The sequence below is a fragment of the Portunus trituberculatus genome, chromosome 46, assembly GCF_017591435.1.
Source record: "Portunus trituberculatus isolate SZX2019 chromosome 46, ASM1759143v1, whole genome shotgun sequence".
Lineage (NCBI taxonomy): Eukaryota > Metazoa > Arthropoda > Malacostraca > Decapoda > Portunidae > Portunus > Portunus trituberculatus.
The window spans coordinates 12,003,671-12,028,491 of NC_059300.1; the positions used below are offsets into that span (position 1 = coordinate 12,003,671).

The 24,821-nt window shown below is 38.0% G+C and overlaps 1 protein-coding gene across 3 annotated transcripts in view; it reads left to right on the plus strand.

The window, feature by feature from the left end:
• LOC123519915 (dual specificity protein phosphatase MPK-4-like) overlaps positions 1 to 24,821 on the plus strand; it is a 27,287-nt gene continuing 2,466 nt past the window's right edge. Inside the window, exons 1-8 of one of the 3 annotated variants that reach the window (XM_045281604.1) lie at positions 1 to 212; positions 1,067 to 1,215; positions 2,152 to 2,246; positions 2,771 to 2,902; positions 13,740 to 13,836; positions 13,982 to 14,068; positions 17,713 to 17,861; positions 23,058 to 23,160. In XM_045281604.1, the coding sequence (XP_045137539.1) occupies positions 1,184 to 1,215; positions 2,152 to 2,246; positions 2,771 to 2,902; positions 13,740 to 13,836; positions 13,982 to 14,068; positions 17,713 to 17,861; positions 23,058 to 23,160 (695 nt within the window). In that variant the 5' untranslated portion in view covers positions 1 to 212; positions 1,067 to 1,183. The remainder of the gene's footprint in view (positions 213 to 1,066; positions 1,216 to 2,151; positions 2,247 to 2,770; positions 2,903 to 13,739; positions 13,837 to 13,981; positions 14,069 to 17,712; positions 17,862 to 23,057; positions 23,161 to 24,821) is intronic. The other 2 variants (XM_045281607.1, XM_045281606.1) reach the window with 2 other exon arrangements.

The following is a 24,821-nucleotide window of genomic DNA, read 5'->3' on the forward strand; positions in this document are numbered from 1 at the left end:
TGGTAGAAATTTTAAGTTACTCTAACAACGTTTTCTATGAAAGTACTCGCTTCCAACAGATGGCAGCACCATCGCTGTCCTCCAAACTTTAACCCTCACCAAAACTTCCTCTGTATAATATTCCTCGACCAAGATCAGGAGTTGCAGCAGCAGGCAAACACCGCGGTACTGAAATTTCCTCTTTCGTCAAACTGGTGAAGCATCACTGAGCAGTAAGTATAACTTCTTGCATTGCAATGAAATGAAGGGCTACGTGGTTTCCTTTGGTATGTGTAACGCGCTAATGGGTGCCCTGGCAGCTGACACCCATTGTAGAGTGCGTTAACATGAGGGCTGTAGGGGGTCGACAAGACTCGCCTGGTGTGGAGCCGTGTATGGTATGAGAAAATTAGTTTCCTTGTCACAGCGTACCACAGCAGTAACAGTCTAAATGTTCGTGTGGAGAGAGCACTCACTACTCACCACCACTAACTGCACACCGCTGGCTAGGCCAATCTAACAAAAGTTATTCAATTTAAAGTAACTTGACAGCTAACCTAACTAACATAACCTAGTCAAGGCAACACTCACTACTGATAAACATCTGCAGACTAATTTATTTTAACCTAACCCAATTAAACTGATCTAACCAATGCAAACTTGTCCAACCTAATTGGCTAGGCTGTGAAATTAATATGAAAACATTACCTTATTTGAGGCACGGTATTTGAGATAATTGTGTTTAAAGTTTATCACTGATTCCCACTATGAAAACGGTCAAAATATATCAATATTATGGATCAAATAAAAAATCTATGGTAGTTCTATCATGCCATTTTTATATATATTTATTTTTTTTATTTATTTATTTATTGTTTATTATTTATTAGTTATTTAGTTATTTTTTATTTATATTTTTTTGTTATGGCCACAAATTTTATTATACCCAGGGCTACTCGCGTTTTTATAAAGTGTATGTGGTATAAGAGATATTGTGTTAAAATTTATGTGTTAGGTTTCACTTTCGTTCCTTATATTGACTTGAAACATTAAGTTCATCATCAGGAATAATGCTTTTATGTTCCAGACAATGCTCTTAGTGGATTTACCAACCCAGTTAGTCCACATCCAACCCAATGATAAAAGTTGACTGGGGATTTATTCCCTATCCTTCCACCCATGAATAAGGTTGGTGATCAGAGTGATGATGGAATTCACTGTGACGCTTGATGACAGGTATTACCTTGTAGTCTTCTTTCCTCATTTGCTAGGGCTGAGATATCCACATCAGCATCAGGTTGAGGCACCACAGGGGCAGGGGAGTCAAGATGTTCATTGCTGGATAAAGACATTTTTTTGTAAAACAACGAAAAAGTGCTTCAAATCAGGAGAGTAGCGTGTGTGGTGAAGGCAGAGGCTAGTATAGTGGTGATGCATCATACGTAGTGGAAGAAAGACAACAATAGTACACCTTGCTGGGCTGTGATTGGCGAAGCACAGGGGCATGGCCAAATGCTGTTTTCATTGAACCATGCACATTCCAGCACATGTGTGCCTTATCTCTCTCTTGCGTATAGGAGAGAGAGTTAGTCTGATCAACACTATGGCTAAAATCAGGTCACTGTAGGCCTTAGTTTAACCATCAGGATGGTTGGATTTCCACTGCCTGATGCTTCCATATGATAATCACTCTTAACAAGAAGTTCCTGCCTATAACTCAAAACCTCCAGAATTGAGGGTTTTCCTCTTCTCGCATACCTTGCCTCATTTCTCTTGTAAAAGCCGGCAATGCAATGGAAATAATTGAAGAGACACCTGTGGATTCACATCTTCAGACTAATTCAAATTGAGTCCCTTTCTCTACAGGATGAAATAAAGTGCTAAACTTATTCTATATTCTTTTATTGGTCAGTGGTTGCGTTCTTAAAGAAATGAACTAATCACTCACTGTGATTGATTTCACACTTGTGCAACATATGTGACATGCACATATGTTGCACATATGTGCATATTTCACATTCTCTCTCTCTCTCTCTCTCTCTCTCTCTCTCTCTCTCTCTCTCTCTCTCTCTCTCTCTCTCTCTCTCTCATTAGTAAGATAATCACAATCAGTATTATCAATTATTTATACTAGATCCTGTTAAGCTAATACTGTCTATCTGCATGTTACAGCTCTAGGCTTCACTACGCAACACCAAAGAAAATGGATGATGATCTCTTGCCAGATTCTGCTAACCTGGATATGATAGAAGAAGGTCTTTTCTTAGGTATGTGTTTCCTAATCTTTCATTGTGATAACAAATAAGAAGGATAAAATAATGTAGTAGTTTTTTTATGTTGACTTTTTAGTGTATTTCATATGATTTAGCAGTTACAGGATTCATTGGTGCTGCTATAAAAATAGAACTGGTAAATAGTGTAGAGTTGTGGTGAGACCATCTTGCAGTACAATATAGCATCATTCATATAGTATCTCCTAAGAAAAATTCAATGACATATTCCCTTATACTTTTATGCCATACCTTTTACTCTGTTATACTTGGTGTCACCCATTGTGTCTCAGCAATTTTGCCTCAGTCTCTTGCCATTGTGAACTACCTCAAAATTCTCCAGATTTCTCTTTTCAATGCATCGCAACGTGTTACCCTTTTCAGGACAGGTGCAGCCAATGCCCAAGTATCAAATAAGTCTGGTTCCATGATAACTTAACAGAATTCTATAAAAATTAAAAACAATGCAAAATGGATAAATGCAGATAGTTAAATATACATGCATGCCCTCTCTTGAACAGGGAACATAACAGCAGCTATCGATACCAAGGTACTAAGGAGCTTAAGAGTTTCTCACATCCTGACAGTGGAGTCCAGACCTCTCCCCACTTCCATCACTTCCCTCCCAGGCATGAGCTTCATGTTCATTAAAGGTAAGCTGATCAGTTGTGTCAAGATATTGTTTGACAACCGTTACTAACCATTATGTTTTTATGATATCCAGTGTGTGTGTATGTGTGTTTTATAATTTTACTGAATGTGCAAGTTGAGAGAGAGAGAGAGATTGTGTGTGTGTGTGTGTGTGTGTGTGTGTGTGTGTTTACCTTGTTGTATTTACCTAGTTCTAGTTTTACAGGGCCTGGACTTTATGCTCGTGTGGCCCCGTCTCCATATCTGTGTGTGTGTGTGTGTGTGTATTTACCTAGTTGTATTTACGTAGTTGTATTGTGCAAGATTCGAGCAGGGCTCATAGTGTCCTGTCTCCATATCTCCATTTATCTAGTTTTTCTTTAAAGTTATGCACACTATGTGCTGTGACAATTCCATTATTTAATGCATTTTATTTTTCCACCGTTCTGTGTGGAAAACTGTATTTTCAAATATCCTTCACACACTGCCTCATCCTGATCTTTTCATGTCCTCTGCATAGAATGTCAATTCATAGAATTGTTTAAATCTTCCAGCAACAACAGACAGTCCTCTCTGGTTTTGATAACTCTTAGCAACTTTGCATCATCAACGAATAAATTCATATAGCTGTTTATCCCAATGTGAATGTCGTTTACATAAACTTGAAACATTATGGGGGCTAATACTGACTCTTGTGGCACTCCACTAGTTACTTTACCCCAAGATGAGTATGTATCTCTGATCACAGTTCTCATTTCCCTATCCTTCAAATAATCTTTTGTCCATTCGAGGAAGGTTCCACACAGTCCTCCTATATTCTTTAGTTTCCGAAGAAGTCTCCTGTGCGGGACTTTATCAAAAGCCTTTTTAATGTCCAGGTATACTGTGTCTATCCATCCATCTCTGTTTTCAAGTCCTGCAATAACTCTCGAGTAGAAGCTTAATAAGTTTGATACACATGACCGCCCTGTTCTGAACCCAAATTGTCTGTTCGATATGACTTGCTCCTCTTCTAGAAATTTAACTCAATTTTATTTGATAACTATTTCACATAACTTCCCTGTGACACTTGTAAGAGACACTGGTTTGTAGTTTGGTGGTTCAGTTGCATTTCCTCCTTTAAATATTGGTATTATGTTGGCTCTCTTCCATTCTAGTGGAACTTTCCCTTCATTTATTGAACTTTTGCTTATTTCCCAAATTGGATCCAGTAGTAATTGCTCTTTACATTCTTTTAACACCCAGCCTGATACTCCATCTGACTTACAACTTATCCAGTAATTTTCCAATATCCTCTTTGTGTACTGCAATCTCCTGTAATCCTTGGCAATCCAATGTCCTATTAGGTTCTGTGAAATCATCTTCTGTAGTGAATACCATTTTGAAGCTCTCATTCATTATTTCTCACATTTACTTTTCAGTGTGTGTGTGTGTGTGTGTGTGTGTGTGTGTGTGTGTGTGTGTGTGTGTGTGTGTGTGTGTGTGTGTGTGTGTATTCACCTAGTTGTATTCACCTAGTTGTAATTTTACAGGGCCTGGGTATCATACTCGTGTGGTCCCGTCTCCATATCTACACACATCCAACTTTCCTTTAAAACTATGCACACTCAAACTATTCCACACCTCCACACATCTCTGTGGGAAACTATATTTCTTCACATCCTTCAAGCATATTCCCTTGGCTATCTTTTTACTATGCGATCTCGTAGTTCTATTTAAATTTTCCTCTCTCAACATCATTTGCTCATTATCCACTTCATCCAAACCATTCAACAGTTTATAAACCTGTATTAAATCCCCTCTTTCTCTTCTTTGTTCCAAGGTAAGCAAATTCATTTCTTTTAATCTCTCCTCATAGGTCATTTCTGCCAATTCCGGAACCATTTTTGTTGCCATTCTCTGCAATCTCTCCAACTTCCTTATATGCTTCTTTTTATAAGGGGACCAAACTGCTCCAGCATATTCCAATCTTGGTCTAATTACCGTACTAATTAATTTCTTCATCATATCTTTATCCATATAATGAAAGGCTAATCCAATATTTCTAATCAAATTATATGTTTCTCCAAACATCTTGTCAATATGAGCCTCAAACTGCCCATGGTCTTGTATTATCACTCCCAAATCCTTTTCCTTTTCCACCTTTTTCAACACTACTCCTTCACCCATCTTATATGACCCTCTTGGCCGTCTTCCACTCTTCCCCATCTCCATTACATGACTTTTGCTCAGATTAAATTCCATCTCCCACCTCTTGCTCCACTCCCAAATCCTATCCAGATCTGCCTGTAAAATTTCACAATCTTCTTCACTCTTCACACCTACACAACTTCGCATCATCCGCAAACAAATTAGTATAACTGTTTACTCCCTCTGGCATATCATTAATATAGACAAGGAAAAGTATTGGTGCCAGCACTGAACCTTGTGGGACTCCACTCTCCACCACCAACCAGTCCGACTTTGCATCCCTTATTACCGTTCTCATCTCCCTCCATCTCAAGTAGTTTTCCATCCACTTTAACACTTTTCCTTCAGTCCTCCATAAATCTCTAATTTCCATAGCAGTCTCATGTGAGGTACCTTGTCAAAAGCTTTTTTAAATCCAAATATACACAGTCCATCCATCCCTCTCTCTTGTATTTTGTCAACCACTCTTGAATAAAAGCTCAGTAGATTTGTTACACATGACCTCCCTTTCCTAAAGCCAAATTGATGATCCGATAATAACTTATGATCCTCCAGGAACCGTATCCAATATTTCTTTATCACCCTCTCACAAATCTTACCGACCACACTTGTTAAAGACACAGGTCTATAGTTAAGAGGCTCTTCCTTACTGCCTCCCTTATAAATGGGCACCACTTCAGCTCTTTTCCACTCTACTGGTACTTCCCTGTTTCTAATGAGCACCTTATAATATCATATAATGGATCAATCAATTCTTCTCTACATTCCTTCAATAATTTTCCTGAAACTTCATCTGGTCCCATCGCTTTATCATCTTTAAGTTCCTCCAACATTTTATATAACTCCTTTTTAGGTATCTTAATGTCATCCATGTGCACATTTCCTTGTACATTCTGAGGCTTTACAAACATTGTTTCTTTAGTAAATACTTGTTGAAACCTATTATTTAGCAATTCCACGATATTCTTAGGGTCATCTACTATCCCTTGCTCTCCTTTTAATCTTTCAATGGACTCTCTCTTTTTAAGTTTACCATTTATGAACCTGTAAAACAATTTTGGATGTTCCTTACTCTTGTCTACAATATCTTTTTCAAATTTTCTTTCTTCCTCCTCCTTACCCTCACATACTCATTTCTCGCCACTCTATAATTCTCCTTATTTAGTATATTCCTGCTCTTTTCCATCTTTTCCAAGCCACATCTCTCTTTTCTTTAGCCTTAACACAAGTTGCATTAAACCAATCCTTTCTTCCTTCCTCTCTCGGTTTATACTTTGGTACAAATTTCATAACTCCTTCTTTATAATATTTCATAAAAATCTCATATTTTTTTGCACTTCTCTGATTTGTAACATCTCCCAATCTAATGTTCTGAAATAATTTTTCAAACTTTCTGTGTCCATCTTTCTATAATTCAATCTACCACTCCTGTATGTCTCATCTCTCCTTCGCTGTGTTGTTGCCATCTGCATTTCCATAACCACATGATCACTCTTCCCAATGGACATTTATATTGTATATCCCCACATAGGTACACTTCTCGTGTTAACACCAAATCCAGTCTAGCCGGTTCATCATCTCTATATCTAGTATTTTCTTTCACCCTCTGTTCCATCATATTTTCCATCATTAGATTAAGAATCTCTCTCCCATGCTTCCTCTCCAACACCACTTACTAGATTTTCCCAATCCACTTCTTTACAATTAAAATCTCCTACTAGTATCACCTTTCTTTTTCCAGTTAATACACTTTCCAAACTCTGTAAAGTATCCTTGATCATATTGTCGTATTCCTTAATGTCCAAGAATTTGTTTTAGGAGGTACATAGGTCACCATGATTATTAATTCTTTTCCATCACTTTTTAACCTTATGCTTATCACTTCTGCATTGTTCTTCCCATACCAAACCTTATCCACATTTATCTCCTTCTTCGTCATAATCATAACTCCTCCTCCACCTTTACCCTCTCTATCCTTTCTCCATATATTATATTTATTATCCAAATTTACCTTTGTTTTTTCATGTAATTTTGTCTCAGTCAAACACACTATATCAGGCTTCTCCACCATCACATAGTCTTGCAATTCCAATCTACTTGACAGTATCCCATCTATATTAGTATACATTACGGTCCACCCACTGCTCCCTCTAGGGGTTCCTCCGCATTCCTTCTTTCCACATACCATTTTCTGACTCTCTCTCCTATAACTCTCCAAAAAAACTTTTCTTTTTCCTCTTCAGACCGTTCATCATTTTTCCTTCTCGCCTCTTCCAACAATTCCTTATATCTTCTCTCTTCCTCATTTCTATTTTTCTTCACACACCTCTTTACAACCTTCTACCTCTCTTAATTTTGATGTTCTATATAAAATGTCCTCCAGATTGTTGTGACTTCAGTACTACTTTAATCGGTCTCCTTACTCCCTCCTTATACGGACCCAGTCTATGGATCTCTTCCACTTCTTCTTGTAGGTCTTTTTTTTCCATCATCATTTAGATTTTTGAACAGATCTCTTACTGTTTTTAATTCTTCTTTAATTCTCTTAGGCTTATATGTTATATTTTGTTCTTTCATCCCAAATATTAACACACTCTTCTTCTTTTCTGCTATTTCTCTTATCAATGTTTCCTTATTCTTCATAACATTAACCAGTTCCTTAGACCTTTCTTTTTGTCTTCCTTCAACTGATCTTTAATTATTTCTTGTAATCCAACCATCTCAGCTTCCTCGACTCAGTCCATTGTGTTTTCTTCAGTTCCCACCCTTTTAAACCTTTCACTTTGCTCACTGATCATTTCCTTAAAGTCATCTTTCTCCTTTACATCTTTCTCCATTTTCTCCTCCAACCGTCTCTTATATTTTTCAACCTCCACTCTCAAGTGTGCATTCTTATCCACCAATCGTTTTTCATTTTCCTCCAGTCTCTTGACTCTTTCCTTCAAAGCCTTGCGGAATTCTCTATCCTGCTCCTCCTCACTCCTCTGAACTTCTAATTCCTTCACCAACTCCTCAAATTTCTTCTCTAACATTACCAATCTACCTTGCATTGTTGCCCCTGTTGAAGATGGACTCATATTTTGAATGGCTACTTTTGATTTTGCTCCCTGGGCCTCATCGGCATATTTTGAATTTGGTAACTTATTTCTTACGGGTCTATCCATTTCATTTTACTCTTCCTGGGAGCGTGTGGGTGTGTGGTGGTGTGCACTGGCGGTCAGGCCTGGTAGCTTTGTGTGTGTGGTGGGATGCGTTGGCGGCTGTTTATGGCTGGCCTTTGTGTGGTTTCTGCGCTGTCGTTTGGAGTGCGGAGGTTCCAACACCTCCGATCATTCTTATGTACACGCCACCAGGCTACGTTCACTCTGTACACTTGTTCACTCACTCTGGTTGCCCTTTTGTACTAGTGACAGTTCTCACTCCAAGCACATTGTTTAGTGTGTGGAGTGTTAGGTAGACGGCACTCTGAGCAAGGAGGCACGGAGCGTGGATTGTGTGTGTGTGTGTGGATGTTTATGTACTCTAAAGATATTCAGAGTTGGAGCTGGAAGACTGAGTAATGTTCAGTTGGCTCCCTATTTGATGAAACAGTTTTCCTGTCTACATTTCTAAGGCTGGGTTCACAGAACTATACTATACGGGTATACAGTGCACGTTTTCGAGGGCACGCGTATAGCTGGAATCAAACAGGGTGATTTGCCTAATATCGCATCATATACAAGGGCACTATACGAAATGCCGTATAGCTGCGTATAGTATAGTATAGTGAGAATCGCGCTTGTTCGATTTTCATGCACCGTATACCACCAGATACCATCGTGTTTAGTTGTGGCAGCAAGTTACAAATACAAGGATTGTTGTAACTCATTTCATCGGAATAGAGTACAGCGTATAGCATATACCGAATAGCAAATATCATATACTGTATACCGTATACCGTATAGTTGTATGTGAACCCAGCCTAACAGGAGTGGTCTTTTTTTTTTTTTTTTTTTTTTTTTTTTTTTCCATGGCAGTTGTCATTGGCTAGAACTGCCTCTGATATGTACCACATAGGCCTGCCTTCTTTCCCTCTCTCCATAGCCCCAAACCTTTCTCTCCTTCCCACCACCCTATGCTTCTCATTCCTCCTCCACACCCATTCTCTCTCTCTCTCTCTCTCTCTCTCTCTCTCTCTCTCTCTCTCTCTCTCTCTCTCTCTCTCTCTCTCTCTCTCTCTCTCTCTCTCTCTCTCTCTCTCTCTCTCTCTCTCTCTCGTACTATTCATGGGAAACTTTAACTGCAAAAATGTAAATTAGGTAGAGATGGAAATGAATGGTTATGCTGGATAATGGGGGGAAGAAATGCTACAACCACCAATGGTAAATACAATGGACCAATGGATGAAGAACTATACAAGGTACAGAGGAGAAGAACAATCTGTGCTTGACTTGGTGTTCACGAAAAAAACAGAGTTGTGTCCAGCCATTAGATATCTTAGCCCAATAGGGAAAAGTGATCATGTGATTTTGGAAGTTGAATTGGAAGATTAGGAAACATTGAAATGCAAAGAGGGTCACAAACAAGGAAGATTGAATCATGCTAAGACAAATTTTGAAGGCTTAAGTGAATTCTTTGGTAATATTAATTGGAAGAAAATCATCCAAGGGAAAATGGTCGAAGAGAAGTATGAAATATTCCTAGAAAAGTACAGTGAGGAGGTAAAAGGAGAATGAATACATGTGGTATAATGCCAGATGTGCAAAAGGTAAGAAGAATAAGGATGTAGCTTGGAAGGAATTGAAGAAGTAAGAAATGGAGACCATAGGAAGCAATATAAAGAGGCACAATGAATATGTTAGAATAAGAAGGGAGGAGGAGAGAAATTTTGAAAGGATATAGTAAAGAGATGTGAAGAGAACCTAAACTTTTCTTTAAGTATATAATAGAAAGATGATGAACAGAAAGACCATCGATAAGTTAATTAAGGGAAACAGGAAATAAGAAACAACAGAAGTGAGTGAACTAAGGAATGAGAGCTTTAGATCAGTATTCAGTGTAGGAAATTTTATAGAACCAAATGATGAAGTGATGTATGAAGGGTTAAGGAGTGTTGTGAGCAAAAACAAAAAATTAGCAAATTATTAAAGGAAGTGAATGTTAGAAAAGCAATGTGGCCAGAAGGAATGTCAGGATGGACACTTAAGGAATGTACAAAACAGCTGGTGAAACCAGTTTGGGATGTGATTAACAGCTCTTTGATGGATGGCAGAATACCAAGGGAGTGGAAAAGAGCACATATAGTTCCTACATACAAATGAGAAAAATGACTGAGCTCATATATTATAGACCAGTTTCACTAACTAGTGTTGTGGGAAAGGTCTGTGAAATTGGGATCAAGGAAAATGGGTGGAATACCCGGAGGAAAATAAAATTTTAAATAACTTCCAATTTGGTTTTAGGAAAGGAAGATCATGTATAACAAATTTACTAAGTTTCTACACAAGAGTAATAGATGAGATGCAAGGAACAGATGCATAGGTCAACACATTATATTTGGATATCAAAAAGGCTGTAAGCAAAGTACCACATAAAATACTCCTATGGAAGATAGAACACACAGTAGTGTAGTGGATAAAGTGGTGAGCATTGGATCAGGCAGATGTCCAAGCGTAGGTTCGAATCCCACCACATACCACTTTGATGCTATCCCATTTGTCAAGTGGTTTAAAGTTACATGCATGTCACCATGATACCCAGGTTCTAGGTGGTTACACCAAAGATGCACTTGGGTGGTGATATGGGCCTTAATATGAGTACCACTATAAATGAAATTGCCTGCACTACTAATGGACGGAAGTTGAACAGTGCTTCCCACATATACTCTTCAAGTATGCCTACAGGTGCTATAGGCCATAACATAAACACACACACACACACACCGCGTAGTGTAGTGGTTAGCACGCTCGACTCACAATCGAGAGCCCGGGTTCGAGTCCCGGAAAGCAGCGAGGCAAATGGGCAAGCCTCTTAATGTGTGGCCCCTGTTCACCTAGCAGTAAATAGGTACAGGATGTAACTCGAGGGGTTGTGGCCTCGCTTTCCTGGTGTGTGTTGTGTGTGATGTGGTCTCAGTTCTACCCGAAGATTGATCTATGAGCTCTGAGCTCGCTTCGTAATGGGAAAGACTGGCTGGGTGACCAGCAGGCGACTGAGGAGGTGAATTACACACACACACACACACACACACACACACACACACACACACACACACACACACACACACACACACACACACACACACACACACACACACACACCGGACAAAAAAATTATGAAGAAATTGATAAGTACTATAATAAGACCCAGATTGGAATATAGTAAAACCTTAGCTCACGACCATCATTCGTTCCTAAATCCTGTTCGTCACCCGATTTGTTCGTCCCCTGAATCAATTTTTCCCATATGAATGTATTGAAATACCATTAATCCATTCCATACCTAAAAAAAATCATACTTTTGTCCATAAAACCCATTCAAAATAGACCTTTAATGTATACATGACATGAACGAAATAATTATAGAAAGCCTAAATTGTTTTACTTACCTAAATGCTATCAAAAAGATAATAAAATGAATAAAAAAGAAAAGGTTATTAATTACTTGAGAGACTGGACATTGATGGCATGATGGAATGGAGGAGAGGAGGATGGGAAGGAAGACAGACAAGATCCTAGAAGACAGTCATGAGAGAGGACTTTGGATGTGTGCAGCGTGCCAGAGCTACACAACAGCTGTGTAGCATCACAAGTCAGTGCCGCTATGTGGGGCCCCGTTATAGTGAACATCGGCGTGGGAAACATGGAAAGATTGCCAGTCTTCGTCTCTGCCTTGGAAGACCCTTGCCTGCTGGGGATTGACTTCCTCACGCATGTGGGAGCAAGTTTGGACTTCCAAGAAGTGAAGTTAAAGGCACGTGGCCAGGAAGTTCCTTTGATCCTCGGAGGTGATGCTCAGTGTGAGAGGAGCAGGTAGTAGGGCGGTGTTCCTTGCCAGGCGAGCGAGGAAACAGCTGTGATGGATGTGCCACAATCTGCAGTATCTGGACATGGCCAGGATGATGATGACAGCAACACTGAGAGCCATCAGAGCAGCGAGAATAACGCCGAGGAAGCTACAGTAGAGCGCGCTGGTAACATCACCATGCCCAGGAAAAACAGGAGAAAATCGTGGTGGCACGGAGATTGTTATGTAATATTTTTTGTATATTCCTGTTTCTATTTTCTTTTGTGCTTATATTTTGTTTTGTTGTTGTGTGATAGCCGGTTTCTATCACAAACGCTCTCCCTCCCAGTCGTTTAACCGCATTCGTCCCCCGAAATATCGTTCGTCCCCTGGGTCAATATATTGACAAATTTTTTGGTCGTCTCCCGAATTGTTCGTCCTTAGAGACGTTCGTCAAGCGAGGTTTTACTGTATGCAGGAGTAGTGTGGACCCCTCATAAAAAGAAACACATAAGGAAGCTGGAGAGACTGCAAAAAATGGCTACAAGAATGGTTCCAGAATTTGAAGGGATGACATATGAGGAGAGACAAAAGGCTATGGATCTACCAACCCTGGAACAAAGAAGGGAGAGAGGAGATCTGATACAAGTTTATAAATTGATCAACGGAATGGACCAAGTGGATAATGAGAAACTGATCCTGAGATAAGAATATGACATCCGAAGCACAAGATCGCATAGTAAAAAGCTGAGAAAGGGAAGATGTCTGAGAGGTGTTAGAAAATATAGTTTCCCACAAAGATGTATTGAGACGTGGAACAGTTTAAATGAAGAAGTAATGTCTGCAACGAGTGTGCATACTTTTAAAGTAAGATTGGATAAGTGTAGATATGGAGACGGGGCCACACGAGCATAAAGCCCAGGCCCTGTAAAACTACAACTAGGTAAATACACACACACACACACACACTCACTCACTTGAAGCAGGAGGTCAGTGTTCGGGCCTGCTATTAATGTTTAGTGGAAAGTGTGCATTTTTTTAACAACACACAAACTATTTATTTTGAGTACATAAAAAACATCCTTCACCATTTATAGTAAATGTCCTAATTCTTTACACAAAAGGTAGTCAGTAGCACTTAATAAGATACAAAGTGAGAAGTGTTATATAGGTACACAGAATTAATACTTTGATATAATTTTTGTTAAGTATATTGGAGGAAATATTGTGACCATATCCTTGGGAATCCCTTGAAATGGCTGGGCAACCTAGTTTTAGGTTATAACCCAGGACTTAAAAACCACTGCTTTAAAGGATTCCTTTAATACAGTATGTATATTATGTGGTAATTCAGGAGGCATTGGCATAGTGGATAAGGTGGTGAGAGTGGGATCATGCAGACTTCCACAGGTAAGTTCGAATCCCACCACATACCATCTTGATACTTTGCCATTTGTCAAGTGGTTTAAAGTTACCTACATGTCACCATGATACTGAGCTTTTAGGTGGTTACACGAAAGATGCACTTGGGTGGTGATATGGGCCCTAATATGGGTACCTTTATAAATAAAATTGCTTGCACCACTAATGGATGGAAGCTGAACAGCACTTCCCACATATACTCTTCAAGTAGGCCTGCAGGCACTATAGGCAACAACATTTAATTTATCATAATTTTTGTTACAGTTGATGATATGCACCATGAAGATCTTCTAAGCTACTTTGAAGATGCATTCAATTTCATAAAAGATGGGCAGGAAAAAGGAAATGTTTTGGTACATTGGTTGGTATTCAAGTTTGCTTGTGTAAATTCACCATGATGTATTCATCATCATTTGAAAGAAATACTATTACTATGAAGGATTACACTAAAACTGACACTTTTATTATTATTTCTACTTTAAAGCTTTTTATTTCTTCCTATGAAGCTATTTTGGAGTATCAAGAAGTGCTACTCTTGTCACATGTTTCCTGATGAAGAAGTACAAACTGTCAGTAGATGAAGCTCTACAGAGGTATGTTGACATAGTGACTTGATTGTTACTGTTGAATCTCGATAACTCGGACCCTGATAACTCAGATTTCATGATAAATCGGGCTCTGACCGCTCCAGGGACAAAATCCGAGTGTAAGTGCCCACCATGTTTTTTTTTTTTTTTTTTTTTTTTTTTTTTTTTTTTTTTTTTGACATCAAAATCTAATTCCAACTAAAAATTGCAATTTGTTGTAGTTTGATATAATACCAAACAAAATTGGATCAGATTTTTCTTTTTGTGTGTGTGTGTGTGTGTGTGTGTATTACCTAGTTGTATTACCTAGTTATAGTTTTACAGGGCCTGGGCTTTATGCTCGTGTGGTCCCGTCTCCATATCTACACTTATCCAATTTTTCTTTAAAACTATGCACACTCTTTGCTGACACCACTTCCTCACTCAAACTGTTCCAAGTCTCAACACATCTTTGCGGGAAACTAAATTTTTTAACATCTCTCAGACATCGTCCCTTCCTTAGTTTCTTACTATGCGATCTTGTGCTTCTAAAGTCATATTCTTCTCTCAGGATCAGTTTCTCATTATCCACTTCATCCATTCCGTTAATCAATTTATAAACTTGTATCAGATCCCTTTCTCTCTCTCTGCTCCAAGGTTGGTAGATCCATTGCCTTTAGTCTCTCCTCATATGCCATCCCTTTAAATTCTGGAACCATTCTTGTAGCCATTTTTTGTAGTCTCTCTAATTTTCTTATGTGTTTCTTTTTATGGGGAGTCCACACAACTCCTGCATATTCCAATCTAGGTCTTATTTTAGTACTTATCAATTTCTTCATCATTTCCTTGTCCATATAGTGAAATGCTACTCCAATATTCCTTAGCAAATTATACGTCTCTGTGTGTGTGTGTGTGTGTGTGTGTGTGTGTGTGTGTGTGTATGTGTATGTGTGTGTGTATTTACGTAGTTGTATTTACCTAGTTGTAGTTTTACAGAGCTTGGGCTTTATGCTCATGTGGCCCCGTCTCCATATCTACACTTATCCAATCTTACTTTTCTCAGCTTTTTATTATGCGATCTTGTGCTTCGAATGTCATATTCTTCTCTCAGGATCAGTTTCTCATTATCCACTTGGTCCATTCCATTGATCAATTTATAAACTTGTGTGTGTGTGTGTGTGTGTGTGTGTGTGTGTGTGTGTGTGTGTGTATTTACCTAGTTGTATTTATCTAGTTGTAGTTTTACAAGGCCTGGGCTTTATTTTCGTGTGGCCCTGTCTCCATATCTACACTTATCCAATTTTTCTTTAAAACTATGCACATTTGTTGCTGACACCACTTCCTCACTCAAACTGTTCCAAGTCTCAACACATCTTTGCGAGAAACTATATTTTTTAACATCTCTCAGACATCTGTGCGATCTTGTGCTTCTAATGTCATATTCTTCTCTCAGGATTAGTTTCTCATTACCCACTTGATCCATTCCGTTAATCAATTTATAAACTTGTATCAGATCCCCTCTCTCTCTCTGTTCTCTGTTCCAGGGTTGGTAGATCCATAGCTTTTAGTCTCTGCTCATATGTCATCTTTTTAAATTCTGGAACCATTCTTGTAGCCATTTTTTGTAGTCTTTCCAATTTCTTTATGTGTTTCTTTTTATGGGGGCTCTACACAACTCCTGCATATTTCATTCTGGGTCTTATTTTAGTACTTACCAATTTCTTTATCATTTCTTTGTCCATGTAGTGAAATGCTAATCCAATATTCTTAGCAAATTATATGTCTCTGAAAATTCTATCAATATAGATTAACAGTTGAGTGTTTTCTTCCATCGTCACTCCCAAGTCCTTTTCCTTTTTTACTTTTTCTAGTTCTACTCCATCTCCCATCTTATAGATTCCCACTGGTCGTCTTTCACTTTTTCCCATTTCCATGATATGGCTTTTGTCCACATTGAATTTCATCTCCCATTGTTTACTCCATTTCCAGATCATGTTTAAGTCTTCCTGCAGTATATCACAATCCTCTTTTTGTTTTATGACTCTGCACAGTTTCGCATCATCCGCAAACAGATTTATGTAGCTGTTCACTCCCTCTGGCATGTCATTTATATATATGAGAAAAAGTATTGGCGTCAATACTGACCCCTGTAGCACTCCGCTGTCTACTGCTCTCCACTCTGACTTCATATCTTTAACTACCATCCTTATTTCTTAAGTAATTTTCCATCCATATCAATATGCTTCCTTTTAAGCCACCCTTCTCTAACTTCCATAATAATCTTTCATGTGGCACTTTATCAAATGCCTTTTTTAAATCTAAATGAATACAGTCAATCCATCCCTCTTTCTCATGTACTTTATCAACTATTCTAGAGTAGAAACTCAATAAATTAGTTACACATGACCGACCTTTTCTAAAACCAAATTGGCTATTTGATAATAATTTGTTGTCTTCAAGAAACTCAATCCATTGTTTTTTTTATTACTCTTTCACACATCTTGCATATTACACTGGTTAGTGATACTGGTCTGTAATTTAAAGGTTCTTCCTTCCTTCTGCTCTTACATATGGGAACCACCTCAGCTCTTTTCCATTCTACTGGTACTGTTCCATTTTCTATTGAGCATTTTATGATGTATATAGGACTTGCTAGTTCTTCTCTACATTCTTTTAATATTCTGCCTGAGACTTCATCCGGTCCCATTGCCTTCTCATCTAATTCCGTCATCAACTCTTTTATTTCAAGCTTGGTTACTTTAATCTCTTTCATATGGACAGTCTCTCTATTTATTACCCTGTGGTCTTTCAAATTTGGATTCCTTAGTAAAGACCTCCTGGAATTTACTATTTAACAGTTCTGCCATACTTTTTGGTCTTCCACCATCCCGTTCTCTCCTTTTAACCTTTCTATTGTTTCTTTTTGCCTTATTTTTCCATTTACGAATCTGTAGAACAATTTTGGTGGTTCCATACGTTTTTCGACAATGTCCTTTTCATAGTTCCTTTTTTCTTCCTTTCTCACCTTAGCATATTCATTTCTTGCTGTTTTGAAGTTTTCCTTATTTTCTGGATTTCTTTTTCTCCTCCACCTTTTCCATGCTCCATCTCTTTTCTCCTTTGCCCTAGCACACCTTGCATTAAACCAATCTTTCTTTCCTTCTTTAGGTCTATATTTCGGGACATATTCCCTGACTCCTGTTTCGTATATTTCCAAAAATAAGTTATACTTCTCTTGCTCTGTCTGTGAGTTTTCCATCTCCTCCCAGTTTACGTTTTTAAAATAGCTCATGAGGTTCTCAATATCAGCCTTTCTGTAATTTAATCGGTATCCTTTGTATGATTCATCTCTATCTTCCTTTCCCTCTTCTATATCCATTTCTAATATTACATGGTCACTCTTTCCCAATGGGCACTTATATGCTGGCAATTTATGTAGTTAGTCATTTTTCACTCATATTCAGCAATTGTTTTTGTGTTGCTGGATTGTTGTCTCTTAACATTAGCACTTACATTGTATTGTATTCTCTATGAGTTCAAGAAGTTTAGCAAAGTATATGTAATTTCTTTTCTCTTGTCATACTTAGAAGTCACAACATTAAAATTTATGCTAGGATTATGTTTGCACCTTAACTATATATTTTTTATATGATTATTACCATGAATTACAGAGTCAAATTCAAAAGACGTTATGTGGGACCAAATTCAGGATTCCTTGCCCAACTGGCTATATATGAAGTAATGCGGTGGACTTTGGAAAGTAGAAATGTACAGTATGGCCTTTATAAACTTCAAGTTGCAGCCAGATCTGTGATGACAGGTATGTATTTATCGACACAACGTGTGAAGTGGTCCCTTGTCCCAAGTTTAGCTTCTTGTTTTGTGTGAAAGACTAAAGATATTTGGATTTTTAAGGCTTTTTGGTAATTTTCTAGTGGTCAAGTCCTTTGCACTATGTTGGAGGTTCTTTGGAACTTTTTGGCATGCAAGGGAAGCACCATCCACAATATTCTGTGAAGCAAGATTTGTAAGTGATCAGTTATTTATCTTGTTCATCACTTAAAGACAGATCACATGTTTACATGGATCATCCCTTTCATATGACCATAACTTATAAAGTAACCTGATAATGCTCAATTTGTAGTTTAATCTCTTCATTTCTTATGTCTTCTTTCTTAAAGACCTTACCTTATGCCTCCTTTGCTTAACTTGTTGATATTCTACCATCCTCTATGAAAAGTTCTTTCATAAGAACATTTGGAAGGTCATAAAAAATAGTTGAAAAGTTCTAGCAAGATTTTGTTTATTTTTTTAAGGAAAAAGAGAAGTATACAATGGTGGTAATTGTAAAAGAATGCCTGAGATAGTGAAAGATAGGTTTCATGTACAATGTTGTTGCAAGAAATCTATGGTCATAGAAAATTCCTCAGAACTTGACAGGATTTTTTTTTTTTTTTTTTTTTTTCTAGTTTAATTTGTTTTGTGATGGAGCTTATATCTCAGTTTTCCCATAACTCCAATAGATTTTCCCCATTAGAATGAATTTAAATGCCATTAATCCTTTCTAACTTTTTTTTTGTCTGTGTGTGTGTGTGTGTGTGTGTGTGTGTGTGTGTGTGTGTGTGTGTGTGTGTATTTACCTATTTGTATTTACCTATTTGTGTATTACAGGGCCCGAGCTAAGCTCTCTGTGTCCTGTCTCCTTGTCCACTCCTGTCATATCTCTCTTTCATCTGATTGACACACACCGCATCAACGACATCACTGCTCAGTTTATTCCACTTATCAATACTACGATGCGGGAAACTGTATTTCCTCACGTCATTTAGACAGATGTCTTTTATTAATTTTTTTCCATGTCCCCGGAGATGATTACTTGTGGTCACCTTTATCAACTTTCTGTCCAATATGTCAATCTTGTTCACCAATTTATACATAGTTATCATGTCTCCTCTTGTTCTTCTCTCTTCTAATGTGGTCAGCCCCAGTTTCCTCAGTCTTTCCTCATAGTCTAACTCCCTGAGTCCTGGTACCATCCTTGTTGCCAGCCTCTGTACCCTTTCCACCTTCTTCACATTTTTCTTCATATGCGGTGACCAGACACAAGCTGCATATTCTAACTGGGGTCTTATTAAGGTACATAATATCTTCTTCATCATTCCTTCATCTAGGCAGTGGAATGCAAGGCCCAATATTTTGAAGCATGTTATATGTTTTCAAAAATATCTTGTTAATGTGTTTCTCCGGTGACAAAGTGTTTTGCACGGTTACTCCTAAGTCTTTCTCCTCATTGGTCTCTTTAATTTTCTCATCACCCAGCCTGTAATCCCTGTTGGTCTGTATCTACTTCTTTCCATTTTCATAACATGGCTCTTGTCTATATTAAATTCCATCTGCCACTCTACTCCACTCATATATTTTATCAAGATCTTCCTGTAACTTGCTACAATCTTCCACATTCTTTACTCTCCTCATAATTTTAGTATCGTCCGCAAACATGTTCATGTAACTGTCAATTCCTACTGGCATATCATTAACATAAATCAAAACATGATTGGACCAAGCACTGACCCTTGTGGAACTCTACTGGTTACCTTCTTCCACTCGAACTTCCTTCCTCTCACCACTGTTCTCATTTCTCTTCCCACTAAGTAATTTTCCATCCATTTTGCTAGTTTATCATTTACTCCTCCATTCTTCTTTAGTTTCCACATCAGTCTATTGTGTGGTACTTTATCAAAGGCCTTTCTCAAGGCCAGGTAGATAGCATCCACCCATCCCTCTCTATGTTGTAGTATGTCAGTCACTCTTGAATAAAAACATAATAAATTGGATACGCACGATCTTCCTTTTCTGAAACCAAACTGCCTTTACTCAGAATGTTTTCACTTTCTAGATACTCACTCCACTTAGCTTTAATTACTTCTTCACATACCTTGCACAATATACTAGTCAACGATACTGGTCTATAATTTAGCGGTTCCATTCTACTACCATTCTTATATATAGGCACAATGTCAGCTCTTTTCCACTCTTTCGGGACTATTCCTGTTCGTATGGAGGTTTCCACAATATCAAATACGGGTTCAACAATTGATCCTTACATTCTTTTAGCAACCTCCCAGATATGCCATCAGGCCCCATTGATTTATTAATATCCAAATTGCTTATAATTTTCCTTACATCTTCCTTAGTAACCATGATGTCCTGCATTTGCTTTATTTCTGTAGGCCTTTCTCCTATAAAATGCTCCTCCTTTGTAAACACTTTGCAAAAGTTGTCGTTCAAAATTTCAGCTATATCTCTAGCATCCTCATATACTTCTTCCCATTTTTTACCTTTTCTATTGCCTCCTTATATTTAGTTTTCCATTTATGAATTTGTAAAACATTTTGGGTCACTATCACAGTTTTCCACCACCCTCTGTTCATATTCCTTCTGTGCTGTTCTCCTTACTTCAACATATCTATTCCTTGCTGTTTTGTAAACTTCTCTTGATAATACATCACTGTTTTTCTTAAGTTTCTTCCATGCCTTTTCTTTGTTCTTTTTGCTTCTTCACAATTTCTATTAAACCACTGTTTATTATTTAAAGTCCTCTTTCTGTGATATGGCACAAACTTTTTCACAGCAGAGTTATATAAATCCATAAATTTATTGTATTTCAATTGCATATCCCTTTCCTGGTATACCACGGACCAGTCAATTTCATTAAAGAACTCCCTTATATGGTTATAATTTGCCCTAATATAATTTAATTTTTCCTCCTGTGTTCCACAATCTTATTCGTGCTTAATTCCGTATCCAGCTCAAAGCTTAGGACATCATGATCGCTTCTCCCCAAGGGACATTCATGTTCAATTTCCTCTTTTAGAGAGATGCCCCTGGTAAATACCAAATCCAACCTTGCTGCAACATCTTGTCCCCTGCACCTTGTTGGTGATCTCACCCACTGTGTCATCAAGTTATTTGTTGCTACCTTTAACAATTCCTCTGCCCACTCACCACCGTTCACCACTTCGTAGTCTTCCCACACTATTTCTTTACAATTAAAGTCTCCAACTATCATCACTCTATCCTTTCTGATGAGTTCTTGCTTCATTCTGTCTAGAGTATTTCTCATCACCATTTGATACTGTTCATATTCCCAAGCACTGGTTCTGGGTGGTATGTATACTGTTATAATATTAATGTCCCTCTTGCCATCTGTTATAAGCATACTTATCACTTCCTCATTTCTCTTACTATAGTTCACCTCCTTCACTATCAGATCTTCCTTAGTAAGAACCATTATACCACCACCTCCTTTATTTTTTCTATCATTTCTCCATACTTTGTAGTGTTTTACAACAAACCAGTCTAGCTTTATTTCGGGCCTTAGCTTTGTTTCCACCACACACATTATGTCCGGTTCATTATTTCTTAGGTAATCCATACATTCTAGCCTCTTAGACAGAAATCCATCTATATTCATGTAAGTCACTTGAATTCCATTCCTAGTCTCTTTCTTCCATGTTTCAGTCAGTGTAATGTCTATTCCGTCTGTTTTATCCACCACTTCTTTAGCCTCCCATTTCTCATCCTCCAAAAAAACTTGGTCTTTTCCTCCTCGGTTCTTTCCTCATTCTTCTCTCTCACTTCAGTTACAATCTCTTTCATTTTCATTCGTTCATCCTGTGACATATTTCTTCTTATGTAAATTGTTTTGGTTTCCTCAGAGTCCTTAAGTTTCCAAGCCCTCCTCAGCAAGGCCTCAGCTGCCACCTGAGACTTCAATTTCAATTTTAATGGTCTATTCTTACCTTCCTCAAAAGCTCCTAATCTCACACTTTCTTCTACCTCAGCATATGGGCTCTCTTCCTCTACTGAGATCTTATTCAGTAAAGACTTAATCCTGTCATTTTCCTTATCCCTCCTATCCTGCCAGTTCCTGTTAGTTTCCTCCCTCAATCCTGTTATGATCACGCATTTTTTCTTTTCAGCAATATCTCTCACCACATACTCATTCTCCTTTAGTGCCTTTACCATTTCGCTCTGCGTAATCACTTTATTTTCCTCTTCCTGCTTTTTCACTATCTCCCTTAAGGACCTTTGTACCTCCTGATGTTCATGGTTCACTTCTTTCATCTTGGCATCAATTAGGTTAAGGCATTCCTCCTTTCTCAAGTCCCCTTCAAATATTTTCTTCTCCATTTCTAGGAGTTTAGCCTTCATCTCGTCCTCTGTTTCATTAGGTTAAGGCATTCCTCCTTTCTCAAATCCCCTTCAGATATTTTCTTCTCCATTTCTAGGAGTTTAGCCTTCATCTCGTCACTCTGTTTCCTTAGTTGTTGCCTTTCTTTCTCCATTTCCACTTTTTCCCTCAATAGCTCTTTGTTCTCTATCGTTAACAAATAGATCTCTTTTTTGAAGGAATCGTTCTCCGCTATGACTCTATCCAGTTTTTCTTCTATGGATAAAATGTTTAGGAACTTACTCTCTGATGCCTGAATTCTTGCATCCGTGTCTAATTTCTCCAGTCCTCTTGGAGTAGTCACGAACCCTTCAAAGTCCCGGGCTTGTCGAGGCGTGGATGCCATGATTGTTATCGTCAGCTGATTACAGCCAAAACAATCATTGTGTGTGTGTGTGTGCACGTGCGCAAATGAGTACATAGATGTGTGTGTATGTATAGAAATGCATGTAGGTAGGTATATTGATGATGCACTTTTGCAGAAATACTTTCCTCATAATTTATGTAGTATGAGTATTGCAATACACACTTGTCGTACTGACCCTTGTGTAAGGTTAGTGAAGATTTGTCCTTTCACTTTCATAGGCACTAGGAATTCAAATGAATTTTAGATAAATGTTTGGAAATGTTTAAAGGTGTGTGTGTGTGTGTCATCCTTGTAAAAAGAGACTGATGATCTTGCATCACTTATTTAAGTTTTTGATGTGTATAGTTGACTGATTCTGTTTAAAAATTATACACAAATATAATTTGTCCCAAATGTGAAATTTATTCTTTTGGCAGGTGGAACCCAGGGATTGCCCTCTAGGCACCAGAATGTTGTGCATCCCAACCCAAACATTGATGCAGATCATGGTCCTGTTGCATATAAGTGTAGGAGTTGCAGGTGTGCAGTGAAATGCATTGATCAATTAATTGAAATACTTTGATTAATTGATTGATTAACTTTTAAGTTAGATAGTAGTAGTACATATTGTTATGGTCCTTATACCTCAATGCTGTTACTTTATTAGTAATGTGTAGTGTGCTCTTTAGAGATATTCTGATATGTGTTCCTGGGACTCTGAGCATGTTAATTTATATATTTCTTGACCATACACCTGAAACTGAGTTATGCCTGGTATGATCTCACACCCTTACTGATCTCAGATATGGATTTACTCAAGAAAATATTTCTGTGGTTATTGTAGTTATGCTTTCTTGAAAATTCATAATTGAAGCATTCACAAAAGGCTGAATTACCTGTAGTTTCCAAAGACTATTTGAGTTTTGGTCAGTACTGTCTATGACTTGTTCCAGTATGCCCTTATAGGTTATCAAGGATGAGCTATTGGCAGTTCCTCAGTATGTCAATGTGTGCCCCTATTTTCAACAGTAAGAGAGATTTACTGCCTTATGTGTCCCTGTGCTTTATTTTTGGAGCATTGTTCTATTCACTCAGACTCCATTCTTGTTTGTACTCATGACTAAAAGTCTAGTGCGGGTGTCAGTTTTGATGTTGTGTTTCTTTCCTTCTGTCGGGGGTGGTAGTCTTCCAGACATTGTTTCAGTCTTGATCGCCGAGCTTTCTGCAATAGTCCTTGCTTTGTGCATTATATCTATGTTTCCTATTTCCTTTTACAATTTTTTGTGATCCTCATAGAGTTCTTTCCTCTTTGCTTTCCTTTACTCGTTCTATTAATCCTCATATTTTATCTGTCGGTTATGAATGGCTGTATTTGCTAGTCAATCGAGGGTATCATATTGGGTCCCATGTACCAACATGTTAAAAGCTATTCATGAAGCAATCGTTGCTGTATGGCAGGAGAGGTAGGATGCTCGGGATATCACCTCAAAAATGGGAGAGCTTACCAAGACTGTGTCACATCTCTGGTCTTATGCTCATGTGTGAGACCAAAGCTCACAGACAGCCATAGCTCATTTGCAAGCAGGTCATTCATGACTTGCCCAATTACCTGATGTCCAGTGATTATCAACTGTACTGTGACAGTGGTCTGGTTCCTTTTACAGTGCGACACTTGTTGCTTTAGTGCCCGAGTTTGGTTGATCTTGGACAGCATTTCCTTTACCAGTGTTGTGGTGCAGACAGAGTTCTCTGTCTAAATTGGGTGCTTGGTTGTATTTTCTGAAGGAGGCTGGCATCCTCTCTCTATTGCAATGACTTTTACATTGCATTCCATTAAGGTTCATTTTTAGGTTCTTTTAGCTTTTTTATTTGGATTCTTGTGTTTTTAGCCTTTAATTTCACATTGCCTTTTTAGTTTGTATAATGTCTATATTTTAGAATGACTCTCGTTTGGTAGTGGCACCATATGACCTTGGTTGTTGCGGTGCCTTATTTCAGTAACTCACTCACTGCTGGATAGATATATGCAGGTAGGACTACTTGTACATATCTATATATATCATTTTGTCTTCACTTGCTCTCTACTTGATGGTAGCTTAAAATGTTCCTCATATTCAATCACTTGGTTTGATAAGACACAAATGGTTTAAAATTATTTTTAAGCTTATTAAGTCTCTTGTGTGAAATTAAGTAAGTTGGTG